General features: G+C 43.7%; 1 protein-coding gene across 2 annotated transcripts in view; it reads left to right on the forward strand.

Moving 5' to 3' along the window:
* Window positions 1–27,367, forward strand: part of LOC146789297 (calcitonin gene-related peptide type 1 receptor-like) — a 2,166,593-nt gene that overhangs the window by 1,505,240 nt on the left and 633,986 nt on the right. For both annotated transcript variants that reach the window (XM_085630942.1, XM_085630944.1), the window contains exon 10: window positions 14,765–14,918. In XM_085630942.1, coding sequence (XP_085487068.1) covers window positions 14,765–14,918 — 154 coding nt within the window. The remainder of the gene's footprint in view (window positions 1–14,764; window positions 14,919–27,367) is intronic.

The raw sequence follows: 27,367 nt of genomic DNA on the forward strand, positions 1-27,367 counted from the left end.
AACACGACCTGTATTGTAATGAATTTGTGGTTAAAACAACATATTTGTATACAAAATGACAACCTATAACCTAACTACCTCCTCCCTCTTTTTTTACATTAGAGATAGCCACCAATATACTTAGAATAAATCGTGCTTACCTGGACGAAGATTTTCCTTGCTTCTGATCTTGACCGCGACACTCTACCGACTGTCAAAACAGATGCACAACCGCGTACGAGGCAAATCTGTAAAAATAGAAAAAGGACATTTTATCTAATTGAAATCAGTGGGAAAGTGTGGGCCAGCACAAAAAACATTTTTATATATATTGCGCATTCAATTTGTTTTTCTAAAATTATTTCTGTATTTATTGTATTTTTAATTAAAAATGTAATTTGTATACAAATTTTCTTTTTTAATAAAAAATCTTCTATTCCAATTAAAAGACATTTAGTGCACTATGTATGTTAAACTATTTTCTAAACGTGAGTAAACTCCTTCTATATTTTTCTTTTAACCCTTACTTTAATTGTATTGGTACTAAAACATTGTAATTAATCGAAACACAGGTATTAAAATGAATACCTGAGTATTAATACAATTTCCCAGCCATGGGCCCTATATCTCCTGCATCCCGCCTCTAATGGTGAGTGTTACTTGTTTTAAAAAAACAATTTAAATTTAATTGCTTAATTAAATGTAAATATATTCTTGCCATTTATAATTAATACTCAGGTAATAAAATAATACCCAAATATTGACACACTTCCCCACCCATTGCCCCTATATCCCCTGCATCCCGTCCCTAATGGTGAGTGTTACCAAATAATGTTTTAAGTGTAATTGTTTAATGAAGTTTAAATATATTCTTGCCCTTAATAATTAATACTCCGATATTAAACTTAATACCTGGATATTAATACACTTCCCCACACATAGAACCTTTATCCCCTGCATACCTTCCCTAATGGAGTGTGTTACTTTTTTATAATAAAAATATTTAAGCTTCACTTCATTAATTCATTTAAATGAATTAGTACCATTATTAATTAATACACAGGTTATTATTACATGTGCTGTACGTCCAGCGAGACTTCGGCGATTTTAGTTGGCTCAGTAAAACGATTTACATGGATATTGCACCAACCACCATAATTTGCATTGGAGTCATGGAAGTTCCCCATTGACTATGAGGTCGGAGAGTATTAAATCTCGGTGTGCAATCATCAGATTAATCCCGATGGGTAACAAACTGGCTATTAAGGACACATTGTGGTATGGGTGAAGGACGCATTAATATCTCTTTTGTAAAGAACAAAGGAAATTATGAATTTGGGTAAGCATGCAGGAATGAGTGACATGCTTATTCAATAATGAAAGACTCTGGTCATACTTACGTTTGGAAGGACTTGAGGGCAGCCCAAACAGGGTGTGATTGAATTATGAGTGCTGATTCACCATCTGCATATTGTAAAATACCTGAATATTCTTTTGTATTGGATGCCTATTCAACGTTAAACTTATGGAATAAATGTATGCAACATGGCCGATATGAGAAATCATGATGGTGCAGGTCTCCTTTAGTTGCCCATGTAATCCCTTTAAATTGAAGTGCTGATTGTAAACCTTTATAAGTGATAGGCAAAAAAAGTCACATTTACCTGCACCAGTGTTGTGGAAGGCAGCACGCCGAAACGTGTACGCTCAAGTGCAAACAGAAAATTGATGAAATGAGAATTCTGTGACTGTGATATATAAACAATTACTTTAACAAACAACATTTCTTAATAAAACATGCATCTACTTACCAAAATGCCTGGTTTAGGCACGCGTGGTACAGGAAAATGCGCTGAAAATGCATGCATTGTTAAAATATGCATGGTTAAAACAGCGTGGTTCAGGTAATGCGTGGTTAAGACAGCGTGGTAAAGGCTGTTGCCTAACATTAATATGTAACAAACTAACATACTATCTGTCTTCAAAGATCCACCAATCAGATCATCAAATGCAATGACTCCCATGGCAAGCAGTTACATTCAGAACATACACTTGAATGATATAAGAAGATCCATCTAAGAGCCTTATTATGCATTTGGTGGTGTGGTAGCTGGCCTACCCTGTTCCCAAATCTGTGTAGGAACCACTTGCCAGATTAGGAATTTTCTCCTGGTCTGGAGGGTAGTTCTTTGTCGTTCCCAGGGTGGTGCCTATGCAAAGGCAGTACCTGTCTGGCATGGACAGCTGCGGTCCATGCCATGCAGGTACTGGTGTGCATCCACACAGGGGTGCACATGCTGTGCCCTCCTTTGTGCATCCACATGGTATGAGGCACTAGGGGGCCCTGTATGGCCCCCTTTGTTTCCTCTCTAACACTGTTTCCATGGTGGGCTCACTGCCATGAAAACCATGGTGGTGAGGAAATTCTCAATATTCTTGGTGGGACTGCCGTGTTCCATCCAAGCATGTTGCAGCCTCGGGACTGCTGCGCAACTGCCAGAGAACAGTGGTTTCCTGTCGGCTGCGATGGCTGCTGTAGTTCCAGGGCAGCCTGACAGCACTAGTCACAATAGGGCGGTCAGGAGACCGCCACCGTGAGTCTGGCAGTCCGTGGGCTGCCAGACTCATAATAAGGTCCTAAGCAATATCATGATCAATTGCCAGTTTGTTAATTCTTAACAAGGTTCCACACATAGCAATACAAGCTTGGTCACAAAACAGGGCTGTGCCATAATACAAACAGATGACTTTACTATCACAACATGAGCCATATGTGTCATACTTATAGTTAACTATATGATCTCCAATTTTGGAGAGGTCTACAATAGTGGGGTCAATAGTAGATGCAGTTTACATGTGCTTCATAAATACAATCATTGTGTATCCCTTATATCTCTTATCAAAAAATATTTAGAATAATAAATAATGTATCTTTTTGAATATCGGCTTCTGAATGATAAAGTCAAGCTACATAGGAGGCCCTAGGCATTTAGAAAACCATGCCAACTGCATAAATACATCTTGCTCAGATATTAGAGCTGGCAGACTAAGTAAACATTTTCCTTCATACCTTACGATCTAGAAAGTCAAAATCGATACCGGGGAAATACGCTGTCATATTCTGTCACAATAGATGAACCAAACACCAATCAAGGCACTATGACCTAACAGCACAACACTCTTAACACTCACTAAGAAATTGCACTTACCACCACCAAACTACCACCTTTTACCAATTTAATTTCTTGTTCATAGCATTAAATTGTGCCTATGTCTTCGCCACTGCTCTTTAAATCAAATATTAACTCCCATGCTGTGCATCCCCTGCAAAAGGACTGGTTGACCTACAGCAATGACAAAACACAGCACCACACCACCTCTATAATACAATATCACAACACTACAGTATCATAACACAAAGAAAGCAACTACACAACACCATTAACACAACATCCACAACAATGTAACCACAAAAACAGTTACAACACAATAGCCCTACACATAAAACTACAGACAGAACAGCCAAATGAGAACACAGCAAAAACAGCAAAAAAATTAAGCAAAATAAATAATACATCAAACAACATACATAAAAAATGGCACAACAGAAAACCGCAGGAAACCTTTGGCATGCATAAGGATGCATGCTGGTGTAATTCTCATTGCAATTACTAGTGGTGCCTCCATTGCCTCTCTCCCTCATATCTGCTTGAGCTCTGCTCTCTGTGTTTATATCCCACTTGTATTGTTTCCTCAGCCTGGATTTTGAATGAAACCCTTTCTTGAAAATATTCTGCCATAGGCTTTCTTAAGACAAGTAAGACTTGTTTATTGTAGGAAATCGTGTTACTGGTTGAGGGGTGGTGAAAACCCTACTCAAGCAACAATCACAATCTTTGTCAGGATGAACCACAAAAATCACTAATGTTATCAGTGCTTAACCCATCTAGTAGCTTGTCACAAAAGCAGTCAGGCTTAACTTAGAGGCAATGTGTAAAGTATTTTTGCAGCACATAAACAGTAATAAAGTGATAAAATAACAGAAGAAAAATCACAAACATGTTAATGAACTAAATGATACGAGAACGGCAAAAATCCAATCAGTAGAACTGAAGATATAAATTTTAAAGGTTTAAGTAAAAATTACCCCAAGAAGCAGAAAATGCTAACTGTGGGTAGCTGATGGGGCTGGACAGGGACAAGTCACAAGTTCTGGACGGCTGTGATCTAGCACAAATCAGGCACAGGACCAAGTTTGGCCCACTGAAAACTGTCCCTTATTTCCTTAGTACGAGGTCTGCACAGCGTAACTTTGCAAGGCTTCAAGCGTTGTATCCAATAAATCCATGAAGCAAGACTTTTCTTGGCTTTGCATCTCTCTGCATTAGTTCCGATGAAGCTCGAAGCTGTGCAGCAAGGATGTGAAGGGCTTTGCATCCCTTCATGCCAGATTTGATGGAACCTTCAGTTAAGCAAGGAGAAGTACTCTCTCATTCCAGGCAAGGGATCAGGCCCTGAGGAGGCGCCACTTGAGGATTGGAGACACACTACAGCAGAGGCCAGCAGGTTCAGGCAGGTCCAGCAGTTGCAGGTGCATGCAGGTCCAGTGAAGCATGTCAGGTAGGCAGTTGCAGGGAAGCATCTGGAGCGTGTTGTGTCCATGTAGCTCAGAATAGGATGTCAGTCAGCTGACCCTTGGAGTCAATCAGAGTAGTCTGGGATGTAGAGAGCAGGTAGAGTCTTTTTCTCATAGAGCAGGGCAGGTCTTAAGTATCAGGGTAGTTGTCTGGGGAATAAGGCAGGCATTAGGCAGCAGGACAGTCCTCCAGTAGCAGCACTGCATTTCTCTAAAGAACAAAGCAGGCATCAGGCAGCATGGTAGTCCGCTGGGGAACAAGGCAGACCTTTAGCCTCATGACAGTCCTCTGGAGAATAAGGCTGTTCTTCTTGTGTCATGTGCACAAGTCCAGGAGTGGATTGAAGATTGCTATGAGGGTCCAATATTTATACCTGGTGCCAGTGTTTGACGTTGTTGGACATCCTAGCTACTCCTATATCTGGTTTTAGAAAGTTCTTCCCTTCCCCTGCCAAGGCTCCATGTAATCTGGGGTGACACATTACTAGTGTCAGGTTCATTTGTGTGTATGCTGAAGGTAGCCCTATGAAATGTTAGTGGGGCAGAGAACAGCTCCACCCTACCCATCCTACCAAAATCTAATCCCCCTTTGTTTCCCTGTCTAGGAGGAATACACAAAAGCCAACTGCCAAGCCCTCCACAGTGATGTTAAACAGGAAACAGGCACACATTTCTTGACTAAAATTAGATGCTATATCTTCAGCCAGGTTAGAAATACTTTTGGGAAATGATTGATCCCTGGTAAAACAGACAGAAACTTCCAGTTGACATGATGAAATGCTTTCTCATCATCTAATCTTCTATTTTAGGGTTGAATACCCTCTGTGGTAGTATATTCTATGGATTCAAGCAAATAATGTATGTTCAGAAGTGTTGGGCCGTAATAAACCCACATTAACCATAGTAATATACAATTTGAAATTCAATTGGAGATAACTATTTATCTGAATACAACAAAGAGATTAGCCTATAGGAAACAACTGTCATACACTCCTTAAATTGCTGTACAAATATTGTGATCAGTGCAGGTTGCTTCTATTACATTTCTTTCACAATATGGTTCATATGTTCAACTGTTTTGGGCCCATTATCTTTTTAATGATATATAGAATCACAGAACAGCACTTTCCACACCTGGTAATGTTTGGTTCAATGTGTTTTTTGATCCCCTTTAGTTCTATTGCCTGAATAACCACCTCAATCTCTACCTTTGCCATCGAGATTATTTGTAAATATTTTCTATTTCCAGATAATGGAATTACATTTCCTTTTTGCTTACCTTCTGTTCTTTGATAAAGATTTTTATAAACCCGTAATAAATATACTGAACTACTTATTTCTGAGAATCTCGAATTGTTTTAATTTTTGTTGATTATTGCAAAAACGTACTTTGAGGGAAATGCTGCTGAAGATACTGTGACAGATGGTCCTTTCTCCATCCTTAACTAGCTTTTATAAATAGTTGCAAGCATTTTAATAGAGCCTAATTTATTTGGCGTTTGTATCCCTGTCACATTCTGCATAAATAAATCTGTATAAATTAGGGCACTTTCCACTAGGATACATTACTTTTCCTCCTTGGTTCCTAATTGCTTGTCTGTGGAGATGAAACTAAATCAAAGTGAAGCTAAAGTCAATCAAACCCAGTTCAATCGTTCTGGAAGCACTTTTGATTTCTGGCTACCACTTGTTTTGTCCTAGAAGGCCGTTTCCAAGCCATGCTTTTGGGGAAAATAGCAGGGGATATTACACTCCAGCATACTACTTTCTCACATCCAGACATCCCCTGTTCCAAGCACATGCTTCTCTTGTATCATAAAGATGCTGCAGTCGGATTTACCGCTAATCTCATCTTCTTATAAAGTGGCTGCAGATCTGCTATTTTTCTAATTAGACTGAGGGAATGAGTGATTTTCTAGGCTACCAGCTCATCTTAGATATTGTCTGTCATATATTCAGCTTGAAAAAGGACCTAAAGCAATAAAGAGTTGGAAGGTAGATAAATAACTGGCTCAAGCGCTACAACCTTACAGCCTGAAACATGGAAATGAAGGATAAATCTGAGTATTATTCAGGTAGGTTCTACACACTTCTCCAGCCTCCAAGGGGATGGTATAGAGGAATGTAAATTATTGACAAGAATCATAAAGAGACAAAAATGATCAATGGTATAATGACCCTTTTCAAATGGACACCTTTTGGAGCTGCAACACAGCACTATGGGCCTCATTATGAGTTTGGTGGTGCGGGAGCGGGACCGTCCAGCTCCCACACTGCCAAACCCAAGGTTGAACAGCCAACAGATTATGAGTTTTCTCCTGTCTGGCGGGTGGTTCTTTGGCATTCCCACAGCGGGCCTATGAAATAGGCACCGCAATGGGTACCTTGAAATCAATACTTGCATGACATGGACTGCTGCAGTCCATGCCGTGAAGGTACTGGGGTTGATGCACACAGGGGGGGCACAACATGTGCCCCCCTGCATGCACCTCACGGTCCCGAGGCAGCAGGGTGCCCTGTACAGCCCCCTTTGTTTCCTCTCCGCCATGGTTTTTATGTAGTCAAGACCGCCATGCCACCACCAGGGATCTCTGATCTCTGGCTGTTGCGGTAGTCCCAGGGCGCCCCACTCCGCCCTGGTCAATATAGGGTGATTGGTAGACCGCCACGACCCTGTGAGTCTGGCTGTCTGTGGACCTCCAGACTCGTAATGAGGCCCTAAGTATTTACTCCACGTAAAGATTTACACATAATCAACTGTAGATGGAATGTACATAAAGAGCAGAACTGTGTACGTTAATAAAAGGTGCTCTTCATCACTAGACAGGCTTCCACCCTCAAAGGTGCCTCAGATTTCTAATTGTCTGAGCTTGTTAATGATCACGTTTGTTGGGGCCTTGAGGGGAACATGAGAGGATTTGATGAGGCTCACAGTAGGTAGTTCATGACACAAATAGCTGAGTCAAGTTTGAATGATAAGAAGGGCTACAAATTGGTAGCAGCGTACACTACATGAGATGTTAAATAAAAGAATTCTTGAGGCCACTAAGAGAGAAACTAGATTTTGAGGTCTTTCAGAAATGATGGCCTTTTCTATGAGTTCCTCACTTGCTACATCGTTATGTTCAGTATAACAGTAATAGCCCAAGTGTTAACTAAGGCAATGTCGATATAAAGTATGTTTGACAAAGGGTGGGGAGGGATCAACGTAATTGAAAATATTGTAGACAAGGTCTGGCATTGGCATGTCTGGAATAGTCTTAAAATTAAATATCTTCTGACTGTGATGGGTAGCCATGTTCATTTAATTATTTACAATGACAGTGTCAGCTAGTGGCCACTCTCATGCTATGATTCGGTATTCGTTCATTCAGGGTCACGTAGTGAGGGTGTTTACCACTTTTGAAATACATAGGCATGTCTAGAGTCCTATTACATAGGTAATCAGAATCAGCCATTGCCTGTGGCCCATAGACATATGTTCTTCCCAGGCATCCCTAAGTCAATAAACATTTGAGTTTCCCAGGAGAGCTTCAAATTGCTGATAACAGATCTTCCATACCTGGCCACTCAACAATATGACAGTCACACACATTAGCTACCATGCATTTAGTTCTCATAATCCACAACCATGTTGCAGAAAGATTCCAATGTACCAGTTCAACCTGTGACTTACAAAAATGGGCTACACCTCTGTGCCAAATACTTCTCATTGGCCACTGTTTTTGAATGGAAGCTAAATCAAATCATATTAATCAACATTGAAGTTTAACGGTTCCTAAGTTCAGTCAATAATGATAGTTTTGTATTGGTTTCAAAAACCTTTATTCTCATAAAGGGATTAGTAAAATTATTTTTGTCTTTATTCAATTAATAAATCAGATAAATCAGTTTACCGAAATTTATCAAGGAAAAATTTTGTTTGAATGAATAATAATGCAAAATGACAAGGCTGTTCCGTGAAGGAATGAATCCCTATTCTAAATAAAGGTCCATAATCAAAAGTTAATAGAACCCATAAATAGTTTGAGAACATAGAGAGATCAAAGAAGCATGAAGTTCATGATCAAATTGAGTAGTCAATCTCTCATAAACAGCAGGTCATGAAACTCAGCTGAGTCTCAATATCCAAAGACCATCAGCATACAGTTGCAGTGGCAAGCTGTACAAATAAAGCCTCAGAGAAAATATGGGGCAGCAGTAGCTACAACTGTCAGGGACAAGAAGGGTTGTTGAAAGTCTAGGAGCATCTCCTCAGAAAGAAGCATGGCTGAAAAGCCCTAAACCTAGCTAGAAACACACACAGGACAAGAACACATGTATACAACATCGTTGCAGGTTAGATCACTTTGGGCCAGTGGAAGGACATCTTTTGATGGTTAGCAGGTTTCGTTCTTCTTTTACCTTGGAAAATACATGAAATCAACAATCTACTATCAAAAATGTAACAGACATTACAAAACATTTGTGTTTCTGGAAGCTGTAACCTTAGTTCCCAGGGAAGTTTAATGCAGAGTCTATTCTACCATGTAATCAGTGGTTCACTGTGTGATAATGAACTATACTAAAGACAGAAACATTTTGCTTGTAGAATTGTAGCTAGGTAATGCTTTTCGAATTATCAGTTATTGTTTGAATATGCAATTCTCTATTCAGTATTATGAACAGCTGACCTATATGAAGTTCAAGCTTGGTGCAGATGAGAACATGTAGCTTAAAGAAGATAATACATTTAATAAAACCGAAACATTTTGCAGTTATGATGAAAATTCTAAGCAAGTCACATTAAGGTCAAGCTATCAATACATTTGTGTATAGTTCAGCAATTACTACAGCTTCCATTAGTTAAAGAGAACTATAAATGCAGCCTACCAGCGAATATAGCTGCCTAATGCGTTCTGCAAATTTTGACTACGTGCCATTTTACAGTGTGCTTTCATGGCGATTTATCAGCTTCGAAAATTCCTTTTGATTTAAATTTCCATCTTTCTCATTGGTGTTCTGTGTAATAAGGATAGGGGTACGGTGAGACTTAAAGGTTGATTGCATTGTCATGTCAATTTCAATGAACAGTTCGAAATTCAGTACTTCTGATCCTGCTATGTTCCAGCATCTTGTGCGCATTATGAAGGGCAAGTTACTCTGGGGCATATTATCAAGCACTGTGTTAAAATTATCGCTGCTTTAGCGGCAGAAAACTGGAGCTAAAGCAGCGATAATGGGCTTGGTAATATGCCACAGAGAATTCCCATAGAAGCCCATGTTGACACCAGAACATGGACTTCTATGGGAATTCTCAAGGGCATATTATCAACCCATTATCGCCGCTTTAGCAGCAGTTTTCTGCCGCTAAAGCGGCGATAATTTTAACTCTGTTTCTTGATAGTATGCCCCTCTTTTCTTTATGGCCCAAAAGAGAGAGTGGCAAAGGCATTCTCTAGCATCAGATCTGTTTTTTGTTGTATATTAGTAAATTTGACCATCATGGTGCAAGTGATCGCAAAGATACCTTGAAGTGGGGCAATAGTCTATGTTTTTTTTTTTTTTAAACAAACTTTATTAGGTCACAGAACAAAAATGCAGTCAATCCCCGTCCCCCATAGTCCTCCCCCCAGCCAAATCAGGACAGCTTGCAATAAGCACCCCAGCACATAAGCTACATCTGTACAGCATTCACCCCAATATTGTCCGTGCTACTAGGTAGTGCATCCACAGGAGTAATCCACCATGAGTGTGCGAGACAGCCAAAATACCCCCCACCCCATCTCCCAACATCCCCCCCAACGAGCCCCTCCTCCCTACCCACCCACCCAAGCATGTCGCCCGTACCTATCAGAAGTACATGTACATCAAAACCTTAGTCACCACCCGTCGAGTCCGCCTCCCGGCAATCCCAACAGACAGTACCGCAAGAGCAGAGGGGGGAAGCCCTGTATAGTGCACTCAAGGAACCGGGGTCCCGTCATCCCCCACCGGATGACCCCCATCCCCCATAACCGAACATTTGAACAAGTCCAGGAGAGCCATCCATGCCCGGGCCCATTCGTGCGATCTTTCATTGTCGTGGGGCAATAGTCTATGTTAACCACGATTATACACTGAAGGTATGACTTTGATGTCATTGACTTTGGAAGATCTCCAGATGGCCGCCGAGTAGGTGCTCCTCTTGGGAGCTCCGGGGTCAGGGACTACCAAATTGGTAAAAATCCATTTGTTTACCTGTCCATCCACCGCCAATCTACTTACTTCTAACTCCCTTTTGCATCGAACTTGGTATAACAACGTGGCTTACCTTCAGGGTTGAACACCAGGGACTCGACGTTCCTCTTCATCCTGCCTGCCTCGCTGGTCTTCCCCAGGATCAAGCCCTCCGAGCCGGTGTCGCATTAAATCTGGGCTGTTCTACCGTCGGACAAGTCGCTCAATTGCTGGATGAGTTTTCCTCTGGATTAGGTGTGTTCCTGCTTCGTCGCCTTCTCCTCATTGACGCTGATGCCCAAAGTTTTGTTTTCGCCCTGGCCCCCCACCACTGGGACTGCTTGCTGGCTCGCCGTGTGGGAAACATTTTGGCTCGAGCCGTCACCGGAGCTCGGGGGCCGGACCCCTCTGTTGATCGATCGATGAGCCTCCTGAAATCTGCTTTATTTACCACCGGAGCACCTGGACCAGATTTGCGGGCCGCCCCCGGCCTCGCTGGCTTGCTGGCTGCCTATTCTGCTCGTTCGGCGAGTCCTCCGGAGGTTTTTTGCTCCACAAGATGGCGATGACCCAGCTTCCTGGTGAGGCCACAGCGCTGTTTTTGGTCATGTCTGAGGCCATCCTTGTTTTTTATCAGAGCGGTCTCTCGTGATCTAGGGCCGGTGCCAGCCCTCATCCTCGATTGCCATGGTGAGTGGGTTCTTTAACACCGCTCCAGATTCCCCAGTGAGGCTGTAGTCGAACAATGTTTAGGCCGTTTTTGTGGCCCTTTCATTGTTTTCCACCCAGCTTCCTGGGATCATGGGTCTGCACCCTGCTCCGCCATCGAATCTCTTGATGAGTGCGCCTCTCAATGGCACTACCCAGAGGATGAGTTGCTGTCTCCCGCCGGTCTGGCTGAGTTGGGCCCTCTGTTTGATCTTCTTGTTTGCCTGACTCGGCCGATGCTGAGACATGGACGGTGGACCGTCCTGGAGACCTGCCATGACAGGAAGACTCACTGGCAAATATTGACTACCTCGAGGCGCCCTGCTTTGGCAGCCAGAAGCACACAGGGAAATCCCAAAGCAATAATCCCAAGTAATATTGTTGTGCCCATAGGGTTTGCTAATTTTACATGAATCTCCTCAGCGCAAAGTGAGTTGCAAAACCACAGACAAAAAGACAGCCTACAATATCAACACTTACTCATGTATGTATGAGACCGAGCAACATGGCCTTGATCTGTCTGGTGCTTTGCTGACTTTGTGACTTTATGAAGTTTAGTCGTTTTTGTTCATGTGTTTCTTTTTTTTTTTTTTTTCCCTAGTAGTGTATACAAAGCTGTTTTTTTTGTATTCCGGTAACTGATGCAGTTCTGTACTACTGCTTGATTACTGTGACGTTGCGATGTTCCCCTGATGTTCTTTCCCCCTGGCCAGTCTGCGTGACCCGATCAGCATGCTAACCCCTTTTATTCCCCACTTCCCTCTATGATCCATAGGATTGTTGCTATGTTTAGCTTCACCTTTGCCTTCTCCACATTCAGTATACGCTCTCTTCACCCTTTAACTCGCTTTTTACTGCTAGCCCTCCCTTTTTAGACCACGAAGGTATCTGATTTCTATTAAGTTACGTTCATTTTGGCAGACTTTTCACATTATTTTTTTGGCTTTTTCCTACTACCCCCAACATTAGCTGCTCTAGGGCAGTAGGCGTCTGTACCAGCATACCTACTCTCTTTTCCCCCATTCTACTGTTTAGGTCCTCCCCTACTGCTCAACTGTCCCTAATACGGCCTCCATGAATGTGCCCCTTGCCAAAGCACTCCCTCTCCCCTTGTTGGAGAGGGATCTAGCATTTTTTCCCCGGAGTCTCAGATTCCCCTCTGAGAGAGTCCATAGTGTTAAGGGAGTCAGACGTAGCGGAAAATGGCCTTTATTGGCCTCCTCTTAGGTGCCCCTTGCCGAAGCACTCCTTCTCCGCTTGTTGGGGAGGGATCCTGCATTTATGCCCTTGAGTCTTAGATACCCCTCTGAGAGAGTCCACAGTGTTAAGGGATTCACACTTAGTGGAGGTTTGGGATTGTTCCCATTATCACTGGTAACTCAGCACCGCACACCGTGATAGGCACTCTCTTTGAAACCTTTTTGATGACCTCCTCGAGGCTGATACTTTAACCCTCTGATGTACCTCGGCGACTGAGCAACCTTTGGCCGATGACCAGTGGAGTTGCCCTACGCTACTATTGAGGAGTTTGGCTCTGGTTTCCCCCCTTGGCCAGCACCTACCCTCCTGATCGTCAGTTTCTTTTCTCGTCACACTGTTATGTTCCCTTCTCCCTCCCGCACTCTTTATTCTTCCTCTTCTATTCCTTCCCTCCCTCCCCCAAATCATTCTCCCCCTGCCTGCTTTTTCTTCCCCACACCTGATCCATACCTTTGTTACTCATGTTTCCCCAGTTACTACATACCTGATACTGTTGTTATTATGTTACTATGTTTCGAAGCAATTCTACCTACTCATGTAAAGCGCTGTGATACCTTTCGGTTTAGCCAGCGCTATATAAAACTTTTCAACTAAATAAATAAATAAAATAAATAAACAGCTAGCTGATTGGAATGCCTATTTTATTAATCTCAAATTGGGTTATTAATTTGTCAAAACTTGCAGGTGTCTTTGGCAGCAAAAAGACTAGAAAACAGCCAGGAATGCAAACTTTGTAAAAACAGACATGTTATGAAAAAAGGCACATCTGTGTTAAAATCTTGTATATATTTAAACGTGGAACTCTGTTAAAAAGATCCCAGCTTCATGAAACTAATGAGGTTGCTGTGCCCTTACATGGCAGCTTCACTTGGGATCTACTTATGCACTGGTAATGGAGCATCTTCTAATACATTTATGAGATTAGAGTAGCAACGCCAACATACACTGCAGGTGTGGCCCTAAGAGTGGAGCATACACATGTTGATTCACAGGTTAAAGCTCCTTCAGTTCTAAGGTTGTATGCCATAGGAAAAAGATTCAATAAAAAAACAGCAATGTGTCAAATAGACAGAGGCAGGTAAAGTACTTCTGCCTTGGCCAATCTACTTGAGTATGACAAATTAGAGACTGTGATTTCCCAATTGTGCTTGTTCATTTTTTTAAATTAGGCAGTGGTCCAAAGGACCACTGCCTGCTCTTAATTTTTCTTTTGACATTCTCCTTTGGGGACCCTATCCCATTTGCAAATGGGTTACCACCTCCTTCGAGGTGTCTGTAAAATATTATTGTATTGCGACCAGAATGTGTTACCTAATAGCAATTTGTATTTTTGTATATTTAAAAAGCATTTTTGTGGATGCAAAAGGCCAGTTTCCGCAAACCGGGTTGTTTCTGACCGCAAAAATGCTTTGTACATATGGTCCTGGGTGCTAATGTCAACTACTTAATGTGTGTCCCTTAGAAGATCTGGGCTTGTTTTTGTATTCAGAATATACTGCCTACATGTAGCCTCTGAGGATTGACTGCTGTGCTCATCAGAAGTAAAATCCTACTACAGGTTACCTGTTGACCCTTTCTTGAAGTCAGGCTATCCTTCTGGGTATGTTGTGGTTTAAAACAGATACTTTCATGCTTAAGCAAAAGGTTCCTTCAATTATATTTTTCATTCAAATAAAAAATCTTGATAATTATTATTCATGAGCCTGTGTTCTCTTTGTCCAACAAATTATGTGTGACATATGTTAAACTGTTTTGCAGAGTTTGCGTGCAGTGCTTGTTATTTTACATTGCCCTCTCAATACATGTGCCAGATATGTTTACCGTAGCCAATTAATGGCATTGTCAGGAGATCAGGATTCTAGCCAAAGTTCGGGAAATCATTTTGTAAAGCTGAAGATGAGGATTAATCTGTGACTCATGTCTGCAGAGCATCTTCTGCTCATATATCAGTCAACCTATAGCAACTCTTCTTATGTCTTGCAGGTGGGCTGTAAAGTGCTACAGGCATTTCACCAATACATGCTGGGCTGCAACTACTTCTGGATGCTTTGTGAAGGAATTTATCTCCATACCTTAATTGTGGTGGCGGTGTTCGCAGAGGAGCAGCATCTGCATTGGTATTATCTCTTGGGATGGGGTATGTATTTTATAGTTATATATTAATCTAACCTTATAAATTGGGGCTGCCTTTCATTCTACATATTGTACACTAGGTAGGCATGTAACCCTGCCAATCCCTTTTCATGTCCATATGCAACTGTCTTCTTGTCACCACTTGAGCCTAGACATTATATTCATTCAATCAATCTCATTATTTGTAAAGCGCACTACATACCCGGTAGTGTTTCAAGGCACTGGGGGGGGTCTGGGTGGGGGGTGGGTGGTGGTGCTGTTACTGGTCGAAGAGCCTCGTCTTGAGTTGTCTCCTGAAAGTCAGCATGTCTCCGGTTTGTCGCAGGTCGAGGGGGAGGGTGTTCCAGGTCTTGGTGGCGCGATGGGAGAAGGACCTGCCTCCGGAAGTGGTTCTCCGGATGCGTGGGACCGTGGCCAGGGCATGGTCAGTGGAGTGGAGATTCCTGTTGGGTATGTAGAAGGAGAGTCGACTGTTGAGATAGGCTGGGCCGGTTTTGTGGAGTGCCTTGTGTGCGTGGATCAGGAGCTTGAAGTTGAAGGAGATTCTTTTGTCAACTGAGAGCCAGTGCAGGTTCCTCAGGTGGGGGGTGATGTGGTCATGGCGCGGACGCCGAGGATCAGGCATGCGGAGACATTCTGGACTCTCTGTAGCTTGCTGATGAGCTTGGACGGGGCTCCGGCGTAGAGGGCATTTCCGTAGTCGAGTCTGCTGCTGACTAGGGCCTGGGTGACTGTTTTTCTCGTGTTAGTCGGAATCCATCTGTAGATCTTGCGGAGCATGCGGAGGGTGTTGAAACAGGTGGAGGAGACTGCGTTGACTTGTTTGGTCATGGAGAGTTTTGATTCGTGGATGACACCCAGGTTGCGTGCGTGGTCGGTGGGGGCCGGGGGGGACCCCAGTGATGTGGGCCACCAGGAGTCGTCCCATGCGGAGGGGTTGGATCTGAGGATGAGGATTTCAGTCTTGTCTGTGTTCAGTTTGAGGTGGCTGTCCTCCATCCAGTCGGCGACGGCCTTCATTCCCTGCTGGAGGTTGGATTTGGCAGTGAGGGCGTCCTTTGTGAGGGAGAGGATCAGCTGAGTGTCGTCGGCGTAGGAGATTATGTTGAGGTCGTGCTGTCAGGCGATGCGTGCTAGAGGTGCCATGTAGACGTTGAACAGTGTGGGGCTGAGGGAGGATCCTTGAGGGACGCCACAGATGATCTTGGAGGCCTCGGATCGGAACGGGGGAGGCGGACTCTCTGAGTTCTGCTGGAGAGGAAGGCGGTGGTCCAGTCCAGGGCTTTATTACGGATCCCAGCATCGTGGAGGCGTGTGCGTAGTGTGTGGTGGCAGACGGTGTTGAAGGCGGCGGAGAAGTCCAGGAGGATAAGGGCCACCGTATCACCGTTGTCCAGCAGGATCCTGATGTCGTCTGTGGCGGCGATGAGGGCGGTCTCGGTGCTGTGGTTGCTGCGGAATCCTGATTGTGACGGGTCTAGGATGTTGTTGTCTTCGAGGTGCCGGGTGAGCTGGGTGTTTACTATCTTCTCGATGACCTTTGCTGGGAACGGAAGCAAGGAGATGGGCCGGAAGTTCTTGAGGTCGCTCGGGTCCGCCTTGGGTTTCTTCAGTAGGGCGTTGATCTCTGCGTGCTTCCAACTCTCAGGGAAGGTGGTGGTCTCGAAGGAGAGGTTTTTGATTTTGTGCAGGTGGGGAGCGATGGACTTGCTGGCTTTGTTGAAGATGTGGTGCGGGAGAGGGTCGGATTGAGATCCGAAGTGGATTGTTCCCATGGTCTTGATTGTGTCCTCGATGCTCACGTTGCCCCAGGTTGTCAGGGTGTTGTGGGCAGTGGGTTCGGTGCGGTGTGGTCGGCAGGGGTCGTCCGAGGTCTGAAGCTGTCGTGGATGTCGGTGATTTTCCGGTGAAAGAAGGTGGTGAGGGAGTCGCACAGGGCTTGCGATGGTGGGATGTCGTTGGTGTTGGAGTTGGGGTTGGAGAGTTCCTTCACGATGGTGAAGAGCTCCTTGCTGTTGTGTGCGTTGTTGTCAAGGCGGTCTGTGAAGGAGGTTCTTTTGGCAGTCCTGATGAGGTGGTGGTGGTTGCGGATGGCGTCTTTGTGGGCAGTGCGGCTGTCTGACGTCTGGTCATTGTGCCATATGTTTTCCAGTTTCCGGCACGTGCGTTTGGAGTTGAGGAGTTCCGGGGTGAACCAGCTGACTCTTCTGCTGGTGTCTGTGTTGGTGGGGTTTTTCAGTGGAGATACGGTGTTAGCGCAGTCGTTCATCCAGCGTTCGAGGGCGAGTGCACCTTCATCCGGGTTGGTTTGGGTCGTCGGGGGGGTTGAGTGCGAGGTTTGTCTGTAGTTGTTCTTCAGTGATTTTGCCCCAGCGGCGGCGGGGGGTCTGTAGGGTGCGGTGGTGTGTGGGTGGTTTTTGGAAGGAGAAGTGGATGCAGCGGTGGTCTGTCCAGGTGAGTTCGGAGGCGTGGCTAAAGGCGACATGGGGGCTTGAGGAGAAGATGACATCTAGCGTGTGGCCGGTGCTGTGGGTTGGTGTCGTAACGAGCTGTTTAAGTCCGAGGTTGGCGAGGTTGTCGACCAGTGTGAAGGAGTTGCTGTCGTTGTTGTTCTCCAGGTGAAAGATCAGGTCTCCAAGGAGGATGTGGTCGGTGGAGGTCAGCGCATGTGTGCTGATGAGGTCGGCGATGGAGTCACAGAATTGAGGCCGGGGTCCTGGAGGTCTGTAGATGAGGGTGCCTCTTAGGGTGGTCTTTGGGTTCGTGTGGATCTGGAAGTGCATGTGTTCGGCAGTGCTGAGGGTGTCGTTGCTGTTTGTTGAGATCTTGATGGTGTTTTTGTGTACGATGGCGATTCCTCCTCCGGCCCTGTTGGTGCGGTCTACTGCGGGTGATCTTGTACCCATCTGGGATGGCTATGGCGATGTCTGGCGAGGAGGCTTCGTTCATCCAGGTCTCTGTCAGGAAGGCGACGTCCGGTGATGTGGTGTCGAGGAGGTCCCAGAGTTCGATGGCGTGTTTGTGTGCGGAGCGGGTGTTGATCAGGATGCATTTAAGCTGGTTGGCTTCCGTTGTGGTGAGTGTCTTGGCACTGAGGAGCTGGGAGCGGAGCGGGGTGACCGCGGGGTGTTGAAAGGCAGGGGTCGAGAGGGCACGGAAGGCAGCACGAGAGACACAGAATCAAAGGAGCAGCAGTGAACGAAACAGACACAGGCACAGAATCAAGCAGCACAAGGAAGCGGGCACAGAATCAGGGCACAAAGTAAAAGGGGGCAGCAGTAGATGAAACAGAGGCACAGAATCAAGCAGTATAAGGAAGCGGGACACAGAATTGGGGCACAAAGTAAAAGGGGGCACCAGTAGATGAAACAGAGGCACAGAATCAAGCAGTACAAGGAAACGGGGCACAGAATCGGGGCACAGAATGAAAAGGGGCAGCAGTGAACAAGACTGAGGAGAAGGGAAACGGGGCACAGAATCAAAACGGGGCACAGAACAGAACGGCGAGCGGAGGGAGGGGAGGCACAGAAGAGGAGCGAACAGGCAGAGAAGGCACAGAAGCGGTTACAAACCAAGGCCACCACTGGCCACCAGAGATGATGCGCAGGTGGAAGCCTGCGGGTGGTGGAGGGCCTCGACTTTGGCGCAGAACGGACACTTCAGCGGGGGTGCAGGTGGAGCTGCCTACCAGGAAGGTCAAGGGTCAGCTCTATAAATTTGTGAAATCCAACCACCCCCTCCAAAATCACCACAACTCAGATAGATATTAAAATGATACATATCAGTGCCATTTTTGAGTGGGTCATACAGCGAATGTCATGGTACATTATTTGTTGCAGAATTGTCTTTCAGTAGCGTATTATAGAATATGTGGTATCTAAAGTATGCATTCAAATTGACACTTTTTAAAACGTAACCTTAATTTGTGCATTATGTACATATTCCATGTAAATATGTATGCAAATTCGCAAACCGAAATTATATGAATCTTGAAATTATTTACTAAAAATAAAGCGCTCCTATGTTTTAAAAATTGTTTGAAAAACATTCTAAAGCCATTGGTTGGTGCCAACATAAATAAAGACAATACGGCATAAGTAGACAAGCGTGAAGAGTGCAATTAAAAAAATAAAACTCATCTTCAGTATCCTGTGCAGGTAGTGGACAATGCCCCCTGCTGTTGTGAGGGTGAACAGATGATGTCATCTGTAAAAGACCCCAGCCTAAGCATATCCCTTTGATCAGGGCCTAAACCCCACTGTCCAGATCATCCCCTACACTGTAACTCCTTCCTTTTCAGTGAAGCTCTTTTATTCCAGTTCTTCTTCTTTGCATTATCCACAGTGCTCAAGCACTCCAAGCACCGAGCCCTTTGCATTGTCCCATCCCATACCTTACATCCTACACTGGAAATCTGCATGGTGTGTGGGCCACTTGTGTGTAGAACAATATCAATATGGCAGGCACATGAATCAGTCAGTCAGCCAAGGTACTGGACAAATTAAACAGTCAGACCCGGGGTGTCCTGGCTCATCAGCTCAGTGACTAGCACCACTTGACAGGGTTGGGGAATTCTATACTCCTATTGTTAGACCTGCTTTTTCAGCAGGATTGTCCCCAGACTTTTTTGTTTTTGGGCTCCTGATTCTGACCTGTTTTGTTGGTTTTATGACTCTGCACTTTACCACTGCTGATCAGTGCTAAAGTGCATATGCTCTCAATGTAAATTGTGTTTGTGGATTGACTTATTTGATTTACTGCTATAACCCTAGTACAGTGCACTGTGTGTGCCAAGGGCCTGTGAATCAAATGCTGCCAGTGGGCCTGCAGCACTGATTGTGCCACCCACACAAGCAGCCTTTCAAAGGTGTCTCAGACCTGCCACTAAAGTGTCTGCGCACAGTTTTTAACTGCCATGTCGACCTGGCAAGTACACCCATTTGCCAGGCCCTAACCTTTCTGTTTATTACATGTGAGATTCCCCTAAAGTAGGCCCAAAGTACCCCTGTGGGCAGTGTGCAGTGTATGTAAAAGGTAGGACAAGTACTGGTGTGTGGGACAAGTCCTGATAGTAAAATACAGTGTATTATGTTTTTAGGTCGAGCCTAAGAGCGTGCATGCGCTGCTCTGCGAGGCTTCCTGTGGCTTCTCCGGCTTCTCCGTGTGGGTCTGACTCCTCCCACACATTAGATTGGCTTTTGCGTGTGTCTTTCAATAATTAAAGCACACAAATGGCTAAAGGCGGGTGCATGTCCCACCTCTTTTCTAATGATCACTCCCACAATGTTTTGCTCTCGGGAGCGAGCAGCAGCGCGCAGGGTGGCAGCTGCATTCTTGTGGGTCAGGTTACTATTTCCACACAACGCACCGTGCTTTCGCTTTCACTTTCGCTTGTTTTGTATTTTGACTGGTTGTTTTACTCCTTGGTGGGAGTTTCTTCTTCTGGGGTTTAATATGTCCATCTGGATTACCATACCTTTCATCTCGTTCACCACACATTGTGTTTCGATTAATGCTCATTATATTGTACCTGAATTTTTTTTAAGCCACTGCACATTTAACATCTTATATCACACAGTTTATTTTGCCCCATTCTTTTTAGCTAAATGTTTGCTTGTTTAAGTTGCTGGCCATGGTGAGGAGGGGGCAGCAACTGCAATCCCCAGCATTCCCCCAATCATGTGATCCCTCACGGTCCCGGTATTAGCTCTTCTGCTAAAGGAATCATTTTCCAGGACTAGTTTGGATATTCCAATGCCTCCTGTCTTGACTTTAAACGATATGCTTCACCCCCCTTTTGTGATCCCCATGATTAGAGCCGCTCGTTCAATCCTGTGCGTTACCACTCTAAACCTCAGCCCGGTATGCAAGGGCCGCAACTACATTTCCCAGCACCACCATGTACACATGTGATTTGTTGCAGTTCTGGCTCCAGCCGCACTGCATTAAGCAGAAATGTTCCCCTATTTGATGAGCACGTATGGTCCTGCAACCTGTTCCCTCTCCTTCGGCATGGGGAATGGCTGTTCTCATCAGGATCTCCTGGTAATGTCACCAAAGACACGTGTTCTCTTATTTCAGGGGGCTGCAGTTTGTTTTGCTATACACATTTTGATTTTTGCTCATTGTTGCATCATTATGCACCGCAGCTTTCAGTTTGGGTTGTACGATTTTGTACCTAATCCCCCCTTTAAATGATTTCATTCTTCTTTTGACCAGTGTAGGAATGTGCTATGTGCATAGTTCTTTCAAGTTACCCCTTGCAAAATCTACAGTCAGTATGTGGAACTTTAAATTGGCTGAAGATTCTAAACATGATATAAAGTAAAGTGACGATGCAGGTTGACTCACTGAGGCCAGAAGATCTGGCTCGCTTATATTCTTGCATTTTCGGTCAAAGCATACATATTTCCTTATGTTTACACTGCTGTTGACAGTCCCACTTCCTTACACGTCAAGTGGGCTTGTTCAGGGAGTATGGCTTATGACTTGTTATACTATGTCTTTACTTCCTGAGCATCCCTTACTGCACACGACCCCGCGTCAGTGCCCTGCACAGGTACCTAAGTGCAGCCTAAGCAAGATGTGCACCGTACAACCCCATCCAAAAAGAGTTCCCTTTTACTCCTTACATGTAGTTATGGTTTCAGTACCATCCAGTCAAAAGGTGAAGTGTATTAAACAATTTAAGAACAGTACATTTTATTGCACCCAGGATAATGTGCTGCATGACTAAATACTTATCAGGTCCCAAAGGCAAGACCTATTTGCTATGCCAATGCTTGTTCATTATGGAAAGGCTATCAGTCCCACAGGATAGAATGGGAGTATATTTATACCATCATAAAAGTATAACTTTCCATTGGGACAAGATAGAAAGATGGAGTTTAATATGCCTGAACTAAGTTTCATATTGTGTGTTTGAAAATACCACATTTAGAAAGTGGGTATTTTCTTGCTTATCCATCCTGTGTGCCTGGGGATGTACATTCTCTCAGACAGCCAGTGGGGGGTTGAGGTGTGTCCTGTCTTTCCTTGATGAGTCAGTCCTGGGCTGAGTAGACCTGGGCTGCATTTAGAGTAGAGGGTGGATATTTTCTTGCACCTGAATAGGCCCGGTCTGCCTTACACAATGATGTCTCCACCTTCTGCTGGGAAGCTGAACCAGGGTGGACAGAACTGGATTTGAATGAGCACAGAGCCTCTCTGTCAAAAGAGAACAAAGAGAAATTGAGTATAAATATTGGGGCCCAGATTCCAGAACTTTAGAATACTTCTGGACTCAAGAGGAACCTATGCCAAGGAGAGGAGCTGGGAAAGCTGAAGGAGAAGTACTGCCCCTTTGCTGTCTGGGGTTGTCCTGCAGTGGCTGTTTCTACCAAGAAGAGGATAAAGACGTTACTGTGAGCTGTGTATCCTGCTTGAAGAAGATCTCCAAGGGCTTGAAGTTGAGCTTGCTTCCTCTTCTGAATTCTCAGGGACCCAGAGACTTCCCCACCAGCTCCCCTGATCTCCCCTGCTGGGAGTTCTTACCTGCCAAGAGGTGCCTGCTCCTGTGTTGGGCCTCTGAAGGTTGCTCCTGCTGCTGGGAGCTGAGAAGCATGATGCATCCGCACCTGTTTCCGACTCAACAACGCCGTGTGGGAAGAATTTCAATGCATCGCTGCCGTCCCACTGAATGAACCAACGCAGCGCCTGCCTGCGGCTGAAGAAATCATCTCACGCTGAGGCTCGTGCACCGATCTCCAAAGTCTGAGATCACCGCACTGACTCCGACACCAGCCCTGCTGCGTGGCTGCAAGAATTGATGCATCAGGGGACTGCGGCTGGAGAGATTGATGCAACACTGTTGCCGCATCGATAGCCGATGCCTCCCAAATCCCCACGCATCACACCGGGGCGCCAAGTCCACAGCAACGCTGAGGCCGCAGTAGGAAAGCGACGCATCACCTCCCCGCACAGTAAGAAACTGACACATCACCATCCTCTTCAGTAAGGAACTAATGCATCATCTCCGCTGTGTGGCAGTAAGGAACCAAAGCCTCAGGGGCCAATCTTGCTAAGGTCCCGAGGTATAAATACAAAACTAGGGGCGGAAAAACGTTCACAGTCCTAGCAGCAAGAGCTTGGAATAATTTACCTGTAAATCTTAGACTGATTGAGTCCGAATGTCTCTTTAGGAAACAACTGAAGACCTGGGTCTATCAGCAATCAGATACCTATGTGCTAGCAGCCATCTAGATCTTTTCACCGCTTATCCCCTATACGCATGCTCAGCGCCAAGATGCTCCTTCCGGAGCGAATGTTGCGCTTTATAAATACCCAAATAACAATAACAATAACAATCACCTCCCCTGGAGCAAGGAACCGATGCATCACCTTCCCTGTGTGTAAGGAATCGACGCTTCACCTTCCCTGCTGCTATCTTTGCTTATGATTTTGATGCATCCAAATGATTTTGATGCATCCAAGGTACTTTGTGTTGAAAGTGTCACATCTATAGCTTGCTATGGAAAGAACTGTTTTTACCTTTTAAAAGTCATATCTTGATAACTGTATGTGGGTTAATTGTGATTTTGGTCTTCTTTGGTTTAGATAAAGATTACTTATTTTTCTAAACTGGTGTGGTGTTGATGTGTAGTGTTTTCACTGTATTACTGTATGTGTGCTTTACACACTGCCTCTGAGATAAGCCTGTTTGCTCGAGCCAAGCTACCAAGGGGGTGAGGAGGGGGTGTCCAAGTGCTTAACTCCCTTATCCTGACTAGAAGCAAGGGTCCCCACTTGGACATAGGTGCAAACCATTGCCAACGAGAGACCCCCATTTCTAACACCTACCCAATAGGTAACATTGTTTTACCTTTGGAAGGTGAATGTTTCAGGCGGTCCATGCCAAAATACTAAGCAATTATCAGCTTTTTCTTGTACATCAGATCTGTGTTAAATGATATGGAGATGTCCTTCAATCAAGGTACTCTGAGTTTCCTGTCAGATGAACACAGTGCTTAACAAAACCACAAAATAAAATAGTATATCAACTCATTTCACATCAGCTGGTATATTAAAAAATGAGCTACCACTTGCAGAATACAATGGGACAATGAATTGTGCCTCTTGCAACTTTAGCCTAAACGTACATTAGATTAAGTTCTTGGTCTACTTCAATGAAGGTCACAGAAATAGTCCTGTCTTAATAGTCTCAGTATCTTGCCCAACAAGTGCTTGGTATGGTTACTCACCAAGCAGTTCTGTTCGGCCGTGCCTCTTGTCTGTTCCCAAAACCAGAACTTAATCGCTGAATGAGTTATCTCTTCGTCCAAAGAATGAATTTTGCTCTCTACACTTGGGTGTAGAGCAATATCTGCTACAGAGTAGGAAAATGTTAAACACCTCTTTAAATCAGTAACCATCCTTGTTTTGACATTGCTTTAGTTTATATCTATGGTCAGATTGAAGATGCGCTCAGTTATGTGTTTATCTACAGCATTATGAAGCTTTGCTGATGCTGGTATAACATAACATGACATGACATAATATATAACATAACATTATATGCCAAAAAGGTGATGTAATGTAAACAAGCATTACAGACCCTATAGATAAAACACCAGTAAGTACCCTTTGCCCTAAAGCGGCTTGCATAATTGATAATAACTTTTTTAGTTATTATTCACATTTTAGAACTGCACATAGGATTAATTGCATACCTCCAAATGCAAAACTTCAAGTAGAGTCTAATCATTCAAATTAATAAACTCTTAGTGCCATATTGCCTAACATGTGTGAGTCTACACAAAACTGCAAGTTTCATTTGCAATGTGCTCAATAGTCTGTTGTGTTAAACAAGAGAAGTGTCTTATCAACCAGGGGCCTGTTCTTTGCACATGCAAATACCGACTGTGCACTGGTTATGCTTTCATCATTCAGAGATCACACTTTGTATACCACTCATTCCCTGTTGTACAAAGAACTCTGGGCTACGATTGTGTGAATTCCAACATTATCCTGGGAATTCGGGCAAAATCAGGAAGCCTTGCCTTTTGAGAAGGCGGGCGAAGCTTCCTGATTTTCTTGCTGGTGTAGCTCCTCCTCATTGAGGACTGGAGTTCTAGCTGTTAGGAATTGGCTGCACACCAGGGAACATTTACCCCAGCTCGTAATCAGGATGCTTGACACCTACATATGAAGCACTGCGCCATGAAGTATCAGTGGCCCCACATCTCCCCTGCGCATGCCCAACTGTATTTTGAGTAATCCGTGCCTATGCATGCCTCTGAACACTCAGAATGCGTTTTGGAGAAAAAAGGTGCACCATTGTAGCCTGTGCACATTGAGAACATTGTCCCGCTATTCATGATACCCACTGCGCGTGCACACACACACACACACATTCCAGCCATGAATATTCCACTATCCTCTTCCACCTATGCTTGGGCCTCTCAAAGCTCAACAACCTCCTTGCCCACACACCGCACCATACCACTCTACAAATACACTTTATATACCCCCCATAATCCACCCTAATGCCTGAACCGTTCCTGCACCTTAACTCACATCCCAGCCACATCACTTCAAATCGATTAGAGATTGGAGAAGTGTGGCTCAATGGTTAGAGTAAACAGGTAGAAAGGTGCCTTCAAGGGATTTGTTTGGTAAATAATTTGTATAATTTCGATTCTTAATTAAAGATAGGGCAGTTATATACCTACAAATTTATTAATTATCACTTTTTCAATACTTAAATCAGCTTAGTTTGTCAGAATCAGGATTGAATAAGGTGTGAGTGAATCATCACATATTAACCTGAATACAATAAATTCAATAAACCAAAAGGAGGAGAAACAAGCGGGTGTATATATAAAAATTTAATTTATATTTCTAGTTCAAAAAAGGGTACTTCAAATTACAACAATTAAATACAGTGAAAGGAAATATTTCAATATTTGATGCCTTCACAGTGTGATTGTCGACGTTTCGGTCTTTAGGTTTTCTTTACCATGACCATCCTCAGGACAATTTTATTTACAAGGTTGACCCCTAATAAAATAAAAGAACATTGTCTTAATTAACGAAAAATCAACACCCTAAATAACGATACTTTTCCTCCAAAAAGTTTATGTCGTTTCCTTAGTGATATTCTTAATCATGCATCTAGGATATTACTCTAGACTTGTAGTCACAATTATTTCGCATTCCTATTGAAAAACATACTTGTTTTACATAAATGAATAAACAAAGCAATGATCCAGAACGAGTCATAATAAATAATGAAAAGCGTCAGCATAATACTATAAATCATTTAAACTCATTTATCAGTTGTGCTTTTTGATCATTGTTGTCAGACATATAAAATGTAGGTTAGTCTTTATAAGCAATGGTAGTCCATTTTTTCTTATCCTCATCGTATTGATCTTAAATGTTGTCCCTATGGCTTTTTATGGGGGCAACATTTATAGAGGTTGTTAATAAACATTTTCAATCTATTCCAGACCTCAAGGTATATGTATCTTAGTATCTTGACACTATCCCAGTGCAAATAGTCAGGATATTTAGCTTAGTCCTACCAAGAATATTGTAGTATTTAACTGAAATGAGGGCACCAGAACATTAACGTGTCTTTGTTTGCAAAAATAGAAGAAAATAATGAAATCTAGTCATTATTTGATCTAATCTTTTTGCTAAAGTTGATACGACTTGTAAATACGTAACATGAGATGTGTTTGCACTTCTTCTAATGTTGTGAGCCCAAGAAGGTGATCAGGAGATATCAATAATGAATAAACATATTAATCTTGGTATTTCTATTTCATAATAGGAACAAGCTTATCCAGATATTGAGAGACTGAAGTATATTAATCAATGAAGACATTCCTCAAATCACTGCGGGTTATTTTATCCACTGAAAATCAAGTGGGACGTCCTAAATTCGTAACTAATCAGTATATTGTAGTCAAAGAAATTCAGTTGATTGTCAAAAAGCTCCCGTCTTAATCTAAGATCAAACATATATTCAATCAATTATTGGGTCAGCGGTAAACAAAGGATCTAGATTTTAGGCAGTGAGCTACTTAGAACATACCTGTAGGTTATTTAAATCTCAAAAGAGCCTCTGTGTGGCAAAACTACTCTTGTGTCTGTTTACCGACACCGTTAAACACTCAAGTGGTCGTGAAGATGTCAGCGAATTAATCTAAAACGAAGAAAATATCTAATTTAGTTTGAGGTTAGAAGTTGGAGAAGGGTCTTACACTCCACTGCTTAACTACTTATAACATACCTGGCTGTTCTGAAGGTTTGAGTCTTGCATGCACGTCTGGACGTCGAACCAACTGTAGTGTTCGTTTGACGACAGCATTTATGCTGTTTAGATAGCGAAAAAGGACTTGGGGAAGTTTGTCAAATGACTAAAACGCTAAAAGGTGGCCATCTTTGAATGGAGTGATTGTTCTGTTC

The sequence above is a fragment of the Triturus cristatus genome, chromosome 10 (genome assembly GCF_964204655.1).
Source record: "Triturus cristatus chromosome 10, aTriCri1.1, whole genome shotgun sequence".
Taxonomy (NCBI): Eukaryota; Metazoa; Chordata; class Amphibia; order Caudata; family Salamandridae; genus Triturus; species Triturus cristatus.